At 47.7% G+C, this 10,854-nt stretch overlaps 1 protein-coding gene across 2 annotated transcripts in view; it reads left to right on the top strand.

Annotated features, from left to right (window-relative positions):
- Positions 1-454: 454 nt before the first annotated feature.
- GRIA3 (glutamate ionotropic receptor AMPA type subunit 3) overlaps positions 455-10,854 on the top strand; it is a 291,796-nt gene continuing 281,396 nt past the window's right edge. Inside the window, exons 1-2 of one of the 2 annotated variants that reach the window (XM_073799615.1) lie at positions 455-1,076; positions 2,235-2,393. In XM_073799615.1, coding sequence (XP_073655716.1) covers positions 986-1,076; positions 2,235-2,393 — 250 coding nt within the window. In that variant the 5' untranslated portion in view covers positions 455-985. The remainder of the gene's footprint in view (positions 1,077-2,234; positions 2,394-10,854) is intronic. The other variant, XM_073799616.1, reaches the window with a different exon arrangement.

The raw sequence follows: 10,854 nt of genomic DNA, 5'->3' as shown, positions 1-10,854 counted from the left end.
GTAAAAACTGAGCGGCATGGCCCGGGCATGCGCAGCATCTTCGGGCGCATTGTGATGGGAACTGCTTCTCTGAGTCTCTACAAAGACTCCAGAGTAACCACTCACTGCCCACCCCCCGAGACCCTCCTTCTTTAAGCCAGACGCACAAACGCACAGACAATGCAGCTTTTCTTTCTTCTTCTCTTTAAAAAGCTGGCTGTAGCTTGAAAGGCTGGCCCACGTGAGGACTAGTGTATTTCTATCGATTCCATCTCCCGTGTTGACAAACGCCAGCGCTGAGGCTTTGCAGTCCGCGGCTGCAGTTTGCAGTGGAGCTAAGCGGTGTGCGGCTTTAATTCCACGTCAGATCAACTTTGATCAATATCCCCCTACCGGCCCAATTGGAAGAGCCCAATTCACCGCCGCTGAGCCTTTTCGCTCTTTCCTTCTTTTTTCCCCCTCTTTAGACCCACCATCTTCTGGGGGAGAAAAGTCTCGGATTTTCTTTTAATTTCTTTTTTTCTTTCTCTCTCTCTTTTGTTTCTTTGGGGGATTTGTTTGTTTTTCTGTGTTTTGTCTTTTTTGTTTTGTTTTGGGTTTTGGGTTTTATTCTCTCTCTCTGTCTCTCTCTGTCTCTCTCTGTCTTAGAGATAGGGAGGGAGATCGCTTTGGCGAACCGAGCTTGCAGCCAATGAACCCGCCTTCCAGATTGGTGTGAAGACAGAAGTGAGGTGGGGGGCGGGGAGGGGGTGTGAGAGAGCCTGGAAGCGAGCGAGTGAGCGAGAGAGAGAGAGAGAGAGAGAGAGAGAGAGAGAAAGAGAGGAGGTGGTGGAGGAGGACTAGTGTGGGGTGGAAAGGAAGAGTGAGCGAGAGAGCAAGTTGAGGGGAGGGGGTGAAAGAGCCGGCGAATTCTTTTTCTTTTTCTATTATTATTTTGAAGACTCCCGAGTTGCGCCTATGCTCTTGTCAGCTTCGTTCTAGGCGTAGCACGGCCAGGCAGAAGAAAATGGGGCAAAGCGTGCTCCGGGCGGTCTTCTTTTTAGTCCTGGGGCTTTTGGGTCATTCTCACGGAGGATTCCCCAACACCATCAGCATAGGTAAGCGCGAGCCAGCCCGCCGGTCGGGCCGGGCTCTCTTGCACCCGAGACCACTGCCCTGGCGTGGCTTCTGCGGCCGCGGGTCCCTGTCCTGCATGGCCTGGGAAGGGACGGGGGACGGGGATCGGGCAGGAATCTCAGGGATCTGAGCCTCAGAGAGCTGGCTGGTCTGGGGAGCATCGGGAACCAGAGGGGTGATCTCCTGGGGCTTGGCGGGGTGGGCTGCCGCGTTTTCCGAGCTGAGCGGAGCAGGGGAGGCATGCCAGAGGCTGCAGCCGGGCGAAGAGTCACGGCTTTTCGGCTCGCTGCTCCGGACTTTGCCATGGCGTGCGTGCCGCCGCTGGAAGTTGTCCCAGGGTGATGCCTCCTGTCTGGCTGCGCCAGGGCGCGTAACCCGGTCCGGGGCTCCCTGTCCCGCGTCTCCGGGTCCCGGGAGACCGGCTAGCGCTGGGGGAGGTGGAAGCCCACCCTGGATTCCCCCAGACCCGGGCAGCAACCGCGGTCAGTGGCGGATGGGGTAGGAGGCGGGGGTGAGACTAGAAGCCGAGCCAGCGAGCGGCGAAGTCACGCAGACCACGAATTCATGAATTGCCGCTGTGTCTGTCTGGAGCCCGGCTCCCGGGCGCTGGGAGGGAGTTCTCTCGGCTTCTCCCTGGATTTACTAGTCAAGAAGTTAGAATTATTGCCATTACAGAACCAAGCCCCTGTACTGTCATGGGGGAGCGGGGGCCTGTGGGGAACAGGATGGGGCAGCAGGGGGAATGAAATTGTTTTTCTTCCCAACCTTTCCCTTTGCGCCACGAAAAGATGAACCAGCTTGTGGAGATGGGAGGTAGCGGAGGAAGAGGGGAGAGGAAGCTACCGCCTAAGAACGAAGTCCCACTCTTGGTTCCATCGTCCTACCCCAAAGCAGCCTCCTTTTCCCTCTTTCCCCTTTCCCCCTTCTCGCCAGCCTCTCCTCCGACTCTTTAGAGGAAAACTAGGTTTCTCTTGGCCAAAATTTGAGTTCACAAGAGTCTTCAAAGACACACAGGTTGAAAATCAATCATGATCACGCACCCAGGTACCACTGAGAGGTTATCGCCTATCTGTAGCTCCCCAATTTCTAACCACTCCTGGGGGGGACACAAGCCAAATCTTGGTTCCCTTTGCTTGTAGGTGGACTTTTCATGAGAAACACGGTGCAGGAGCACAGCGCTTTCCGCTTTGCTGTGCAGCTATACAACACCAACCAGAACACCACCGAGAAGCCCTTCCATTTGAATTACCACGTAGATCACTTGGATTCTTCCAATAGTTTTTCTGTGACTAATGCTTGTAAGTAGATCTGCTTTTCCTCCTTTTGGGACCTGGGAACCTCATTTGCATTTTGCTTGTGGGACTTGGGGTCTGCGTAAGTGCTGGGGTGGCGACTGCCTTAGTAGACATTTTAGGGGCTCTAGTCAATCCAGGTTTCATGTGACATAAATCAACTCCAGAGGATCCTGCTGAGGGAGGGACTTAAGGCAAGTACACAAAACTCTGTTGTGAATAATGTTTCATGCAGAAGTTTCATTTTCCTCCCTGCTAAACTGGCGCTCCCTCCCCCGCAACCCCCTCCCTTTTTTTTTTCCTTTGGCTGGAAAAAAAAGAGAAAAAATAGCATGGTTGTTCAGGGAAATTTCTTCAGATGAGATTAAAGAAAGAAGCCTCTTGATTGAGTCAATTCAGGATGTGCATTACTTGACTGTTAAAGCTAGCACCTGGCTGTAGGAATGAGCTGAATTTGACAATCGCTTAATATATAGGAGCCAAATATGAGAAATTCTGCAAACAAGTGACCTTGAGGGACAGATCAGGCTCGGTTCCCTGGCCTCTTTCTGTCCTAGAATATCACCTTTCTTACCGAGAGAGCTCTGATAGGAACTGATAAGACTACAAACTGATTACAAGTGATGAACGCCTGGCAAACTGAGGGGAAGGGAGAAAGTGCTCAGTGACTCTTTGGAAAGCTACTTCTGTTCTGTCTCCCCTAGTGTTGTTCAACTCCCCCCCCCCCCCCCCCCCCGCCCCGCCATTGTTAGGGACAACACAGTTCTTAACTTAGAGCAAAAGGTGGAAGGCGGAGGCTTGCAGCAGGAAAACCGAATGCCAAAAGGGAAGAATTTCATCAGCCCCCAAAGCAGTTTCTGAAACAGCTAGTTGTGCCCTGTGATTGTTCCTGTGGAAAGGGGACATTTCATTTTGAGAAGTAAAACCACGGGAACCTGGATGACTGATAGCCTGTTGGACACAGGTTTTTCTGGAATGTTTTATTCCAGAGAGACTGATAATTCTTCATCTGAGCTTATTTCATGAAAAGTTTTCACAACAATGAGGGTGAGGATGGCATAAATATGTTTTGCTTTTATGGCTGGTGTAGTTGGGAATTTTTGATTTTCTTTCAGGGGAGAAATGATGTTTATATTTGGTTGGGTGAAACTTTGTATATGACTTTCTTCAAGTTCTTCTGCCTCAAAGGATATGTGATTTCCAAAAACTGTTGAAAGGGTCTCCAAGGGCACAGCCTCCTTGGATTTGAAGACTTGGGTCAAGGGGATGGAGGTGAATTACTTTGCAAGAAATTGTGACAGTTTTCAGCTTTAAGAAAATTTTAGCTGAAGGTACAGATCCTTATATGAACATGTTCTGAGGTACTCTGTATTTGACATTCTTTGGCTTTCCGACATTGACAAAAATAGGAGCTTATTAACTCCAGCTAAGTGTGAAAGTTACAAAATGTCTGTCTATACTTTGCATCTGATTTTGGTAATCCCAGCCTGTCTCTTCAGCACACTTACAACACACATCTGACTCTTAATTCTGCAGCCCTGAGATCTTGTCAAGAGGCCGAATTCCAAAGGCAGCTTCCTAAATATCAATTAGAACAGATTTAAAACCAAATACATGAAACTACCCAGATTTATTATTATTATTAACAATGAATAATGTTTATTTCAACTCACTTTAGTGTCTTTCCACTGATGTTGACTGAGATAAGAGTGCTAATTGACTTCTCAGGAATGATTCATTTCCAAGGTTTTGGTCTTGCTGTTTATGGTCAAATCAGACTGACACTAGCCAGCCCAGGGCCATCAGAACGCTACTCAAGGAGCAATCAGGAAATGATCCTTGCCATGTGAAAAGCTCAGGTTTGAGAACAGGCACTAAGTCATCTGTATTGGTGTTGAGTTGCCTTAATGCCCTACCTCTCAGGGCAATAAAGGGACAACCGTGAAAGGAAAAGAAATTGATCAACGCCCCCCCGCCCGCCACCGCTGTAAGTCCACAACACTTCATCTTACAAGCTTATAAGGCTGGGTTATGGCTGGGGGCTTGAAAGTGTAGCATAAGGGGTGTGGCTTACTGGGCAACAGGAAAGACAGAAAAGGCGACCTTGCCCTTAGTTATGCCAAATACACATATTTGCACACACTGACTCACACGGGAGAGATTTCTAGAAACCAGTGATGTGTACCCAGCTGCCTGTTGCACACTCAGACTTTACAGCTCAGAAGACAGAGGAGGAAAGCTGTCGTCTTCTCCAGTCCCCGAAACAGTCCTCTCTGAATGTCACAATCATTGAATGGGGGCCAGATCTCAAAGCTGTCTCCTGGTAGCCGCTGCCTACAATCTTAGTATGAGGAAGATGACTAGTCCAACCACCGTCTGATAGTCTCTGAATGCAGAAAACAATCATTTCACGGGGCCAGGGAAGCCCTGCAGGTGTATCTCATTTCTTTCCCTGCCCTTGAGAGTTCTTTTTCTCATGGAAGTGAAGATCACATATCACAGATGTCGGCACACAATACTAGTTCAGCGCTGGAGCCTGGCAGGTGACCCCTGGTTCCATTCTATTACACAGAGGAAAAAAAAAAACACCCTGGATCCTCTGGCCTGCCCCTCCCTGGAGACCTAGGGAGAATTTGAGAAAGCCCCAGGTGAGTCCAAACCTGCTTGCCCACCTCTCCTCTCTGCTTCAATATGGAATAGAATGGCAAAAATTAAAGAAACTTTCCCCTCTTCCCATTCAAAACTCCTAGTTTCAGCTTCCCCTAACACTAGAATTGATCTCTTTCCATGATCTTTCCTGCACCCTCAATCTTGCGGCAGACACACACTTCTGAGGACACAGGTATGCAGGTAAACAAAAAAGCCAAAAATAAACAAACGGTAATGCCTTCTGTATGTGTCCCTGCTCTCTGCTCTCCCTCTGCATCCCCTCCCCCAATGTATTCAGAGAGTTTGCTTGCAATGAATCCCAGGCATCAGTTATTTAAAGACTCTTCTTCACCAGCAACCAATTCTTTTCTGCACAACCCCCAAGAGGTTTGCTTAAGACAGACTCCGCCCTCAATCCGCATCTTAAGAGGCCAATAAAAGCATCTCTGGTTTTGAAAGGTGGTTCATTTGGGATCTCAGCTCAGAGGTGAATTGAAGTTTATCGAAGAGACTCAGCTGATTTGGAGCACATGTTCTTATTTCGTAGTGATTAACTGAGTTTGCTGCTTTACTTTTCAATTTGGCTAGGTAGCCCCAGAAAGAAGCATGGTGTGAATACTATGATTTCAGGATACATGCATTCATACACACACACACACACACAGGCACCTATACACCCATAATCAGTATTTATGAAAAGAGGTGTCACACACGTTTTAAGTTGTATACACGTCTGTTCTTTAAAAACCAGATTTGATCATCGTAGGGCTTTGGGGAATGTGGCAACACCAAGGGACTGCTGAGTCCCATTGGTGTGGCTTTGCTCCCCTGGTTCCTCAGGAAATGCCTCCGATTCCCTTGAAGTCCCCTCCTGTGTCTTTCTGCTGTGCACTTGTAGTACACTCCACACTACATCACCCCAGCCTCTGCAGTGTCAGCTCATTAGCACACAGATCTCATATTCCCTCTCTGCACTGTCATTGCAAAAATTGCTGTTGTACACCTTTACAGCCAACAAATGTGCTTGTGGATTACGCGCTGTTTGCAAGAAGCAAGGAAAAGGCAAATGTAACCTTAAAGGTTATTCACCACGGAATTGTGCTCTTAACGCATTGGCTTAAGTAAAAATCTGTTGATGGAGGCGTAATAGTGATGGTGGGACTGACAGTGGGACTTAGGAGTGCAGGCTCTAATGGAGCCCCAGGCAAAATCCCTTTTGCTGGCTAAATGTAACTCATCAGCTGCAAATTTTTATTCCATTCATTTTTTTCAAGCTATTTGAAATATACCTGCTAACTGAGAGCACGCTCCTTTTATAACTGAGCGCATTTCGCTACCAAGTAAGTGTACTTAGCTGAGACAGGTTTCCCTCTCTTGCCCACAGAGTCACAATTTAAATTATCTAATTATTCTAAGTGCCAGGATCCATTTAACTGTTTAAGTCCATTTGGGAAAGAAATGTCTCCCCTGATCCTATTCTCTGCTCTTTGGTGGGTTTTGTTTGTTCTTTTCATGTGATCTTTGGAAGCGGGGTGAGGACCCCACAGTATCACGGCTCCTGCCTTCAAACAGATCTTCACATGCTAACCAATGTCAATAGCCCCAGCTCCCACCGCCAGCTCCCCCATCTTTGTGGCTTTGCCGCTCTCCCTCTCTCTCCAGGCCAGTCTTCCATAAGCTCACTGGCTTAGCTCACTTCTCAGCCCCTCTGGCCAGCTGGCTTAGACTACTGAAGCACGAAGAGGTCGCCAGAGATTCAAGTCACCTTCTCACAAGGTTTATTACGGATTTTTTTTAATCTATTTTTTACGTGGCGAGGAGGGAGGAAGGTGATGCTGTTCATTCGGGCCATAAAAATAGATGGCAATCAGCAGGCTGTAAAGGTGAGCTTCCAGCAAAGTGTATAACCTCCCCTAGAAGGTGGCTTCCTGGTGATCTACTAAGGGGGGTGGGGGGGCGGCGGCAGGAAGGGTCTGGGGGGAAGGAACAAAGAAAACTACTTGGTTCTCCATCTATGCCTACTGCAAAATAAGCCACGGTTTTTCTTCCTCTCAGCAATTTTAACTTTTTTCCTTAAAATGTGACTAGTTTCTCACATCCCCCACTTCTGCCTCTATCCGAGGTTGTTTTCTTAATTCTGCATTTCCCTCCGTACTTGCCAAGACTGAATGAGAATAGTGGGCGCTGGTTGAGGTTTCTATTATATGTTTTTGGCTCCTGGTATATTTTTAAATTTCATTATTATGGGTAGTCAGAGGTGATTGGCTGGTTTCATTTTAACAGATTGAAAAATAAACGAAGCTTCTGAGGCATCATTATTAGTCTTCCTTTGTGGCTGACAGATTTGTCATTTTTATACAACTGGCTAAAGGATGAAAAGACAGCATGGATTTTAAGAGAGGGCCAGAATTTTAGAAGGTAGAACTCATACCTTCGGGGGAGGAGGATAAACATGCTAATTCAGATGATTTAACTTTTAACTTCTTAGATTGAGACAGGAAATAGCTTTGAAGGACCTTTCAGAAAACTCTTCATCTTCTCAAAGGTCAGGGAAATTATCTGCATACTTTACCTGGCCCATTAAAAAAAAATCAAGTTTTGACTTTGTTCCTTTGGCTTTGATACTTTGGGTCTAATTAGATGACATGTCCACAGGAGGGTGCAATTCAAAGCCCAGGTGGGGGGCTCCGGGCATTTTTCAGCAGGAGTGTGGGAGTTGTGCAGACACAGAAGCAAGTCCCTCCCTGCTGGGGAGATGTCTGGGCTCCAGTCAGAGAGTGACAGATAGCGTCAGCCTGTGCGTGGGGTGAGCCTTGAGCCAGGGCAGCAGTCCCCGGAAGGGGTCGGCACTTGGCAAAAGGTTAACATGGACAGAATTTGTCCTCTTCTCACTTCTACCTCTTCTCTCACCATCATTTTCCCCTCCTGCTCTGCCCGCCCAGCCCAGGCCCTTTTGCTGGTGTCCAACTGGCCTGTGATTCTGGTATCCCACCCACAATAAACTGACCTAGGGACTGTTTCCTGCTCTGGACTTTTCCAGACCTAATGCTCCTTCCCCATCAGAATATCTCTGTCCTTCGTCCATCCTCCTCAGGGCCTTTACTCTCCTTTGAGGGTGATAGCTTTTTATCTAATCTAAGAGTCTTGCTGAAAGTGGCTGATAAGGGGTTAATACACCTGACTGGGGGGTGTTTGCTTTAAAACCAGGGACTCTGGGAACCATAATGCCTCAATTCCAAGGAAAGATACTCAAATGGGGGTGTTTCTGGACATGAGGTGCAGAGCAGCTGTTCACTCTACCCAAACCAGAGATCAGCTGCCCCTGGTCAGGGAACACCTCTATAGGTCAAAGTCAAAAGGTCCCTGCATGTGGTAGGTTTGGTGTAAGTACACCCAAGGCATAGGGGAGGCACAGCTTCACCATGTTGAACTTAAAAGTCTTTGTGGTAATTTGGGAAGCAACCAAAGGTCATAGGGATTCATTTTATTGAAGAAGTAAATATATACCGCTTTGTGTATGTTAATCATGCCTCAATAAAGCGGTTCTTTAAAAAGTGTAAACTTTTTGTACGTACTACCAAAAAACAAACCAAAAAAGAGGCTGCTGTAGAGTCTGAAGGGGCCTGCGTGGGCACTGGCAGGGGAGGCACTGGCATGGAAAGGAAGTCGTAAGAGGGGAGAAAGGCGGTGACAAACCTGGGCCTCAGACTGAAAGCTTTCTTTCCCTGGGATGGCACATAGAATGCAGTGATTATGAGGCAGTATCTACCTCTGGAGGGACTTGGAAGCCTAGCCGAGCAGTGTCTCCTCCCCACTCCCTCCATCCCTCCCTCTCCTTTTCTCAAGTGTACACTCTGGCTTCCCTCCCAGTGGAAAGAGGCAGAATACAGTTAAGTCCCCTACATACGAACCTTCAAAGATGCGAACGTATTCTAAACCTACTACAGTACAGTACTGTATAGGCGATTATGTTACTTGGGTACCTAGGCTAACTTTGTTGGTCTTACAAACAAATTCGACTTATGAATGCGCTCTCGGAACGGAACTCGTTGGTATGTAGGGGACTTACTGTACTCTCTTCTGGATTTCTGTTTGAGCTTTGGTCAGAGAAGTAAGTGTTTACAGCCCTCTGTCTGGACTTCCCTTCTCCTCAGTCCCTAACTACCACTGGCTTTTTTAACACTTGTCCTCAACGTGACCATCGTTTGTCCTTATTTGGAAGGGGGCATGGGGTTAAGGATAAGGGTGAGGAAAGGAAACACAGCTGGTCATGACCCGTTAACCCTAGGGGCACAATTCAGCCTAGAACAGCACTTCTTTCATGTGCACACCAGTGGCCTGGGGATCTTGTTAAAATGAAGATTCTGATTCAATAGGACTTCAGCGTCCAAAAATTTGCATTTCTAGCAAGCTCCCAGGTGATGCCAATACCGCTGGTACTCAAACCACTCTTTGCAGGGAGACTGTGATTACCAAAGAAAAAGTCTCTCCCAGACAAGCTCTTACCCACATGCCTTTCAAAGAAAGCTCTATAAGAGACACATCTGGCTCATTCTGACTCAACGATGTCATATCATACTCCTAACCACCCTGTGTTCGTTTCAGCCATGTCTGTAGGTGTCTGATGAGAGCATCTACTTAGAGCTGCTTTTCGTAGGGAATTGGAATGGAGACTGGAAGGCAGCCTGAGAGAGGAGGTAGCTCATGAGCCGGGCTGACAGTATCTTGGCTTCTTGCCACACCTCAAAGTGTCCCTTTTAGAAACAACCTGCCCAAGGGAGCTACGGTTGGCATGCAGTTCCAACTGCCTTTCCACTTTGCTTCTCTGGGTCAAGGCATGCCAGAAGGGGGCATGTAGAATCTGCTCCTCAGCTGTCTGACTTCCCTTCAACAGGGTTAGAAACATGTAGAACACAACCCGAATTCTGTCTGGTTCCCTAAGAACCTGAAAAATTGACTCCATTTTCCAGGCCAGTGCCAGACATTCATTGAGATCTAGAGGGAAGGGAGGGGAAGTGGTGTCACTTTCTAACATATTTGAGCTGAGGACTGCTCCAGGGTAGCCATTGAAAGCTTACCCAGTGTCATTTGAGGACTGCCAAATGGCACCCTATTACCCCAGATATTGCCCCCCAGCAGCCTGCCATTAGTCTGAAAGTCCACAAATTCATTTGTTGGCGTTACGGCACCGGAGACCTGTGCTAAAATGCACGCATGCTATCTCTGGAAGGGGATGAGTTAAATCCTTATCAGCCATTACTATTCCGACCAGGATTCTTTGATGAGATTACCACCTGTTACCTTGCAGGATCCTCAGAGGAGGTTTTGCAAGACGGGTAAGTGACCCAGAACAAGGCACCAGCCCAAGAGAGTGGGGTGCCAGGTGGATGGTGGGCATTCAGGGGGCAGTGGGAGACCCTTGAGGAAGAGTCCCTCAAACACACCTCACCTGGTTTGCAACACTTGATCTTCTCCATAGATAAAATCTGGTAGTTTATTCGCTAAGATTTTAGTTGCTTTTAACCCTCCAAGTCACAACTTTCCGATGGTAGTGGGCTTGCTGCCTCTTCCGTGCTGGTTCTTTGTTGCAACAGATGATCTCAGTCTCTGGATTCCCCATAATTACTGTGGGATATTTTCAGAAGTATAATCAGTTTGTGATGGGGGGGGGGGTTGGTGAGGATTCTTTTTAACCTTTTAAAAAATGTTGCCATCAAAAATAGTCCCCTTTCAGTTATCTGTGATTGACTGATCTACCTTGCCAGTTACTCATTGCAGTCAGGGCCCTCATCCTTGCTGCTACCCAGAAAGGGATCTG

This window comes from Tursiops truncatus, chromosome X (genome assembly GCF_011762595.2).
Source record: "Tursiops truncatus isolate mTurTru1 chromosome X, mTurTru1.mat.Y, whole genome shotgun sequence".
Lineage (NCBI taxonomy): Eukaryota > Metazoa > Chordata > Mammalia > Artiodactyla > Delphinidae > Tursiops > Tursiops truncatus.
This window is presented reverse-complemented; position numbering and strand designations above follow the sequence as displayed.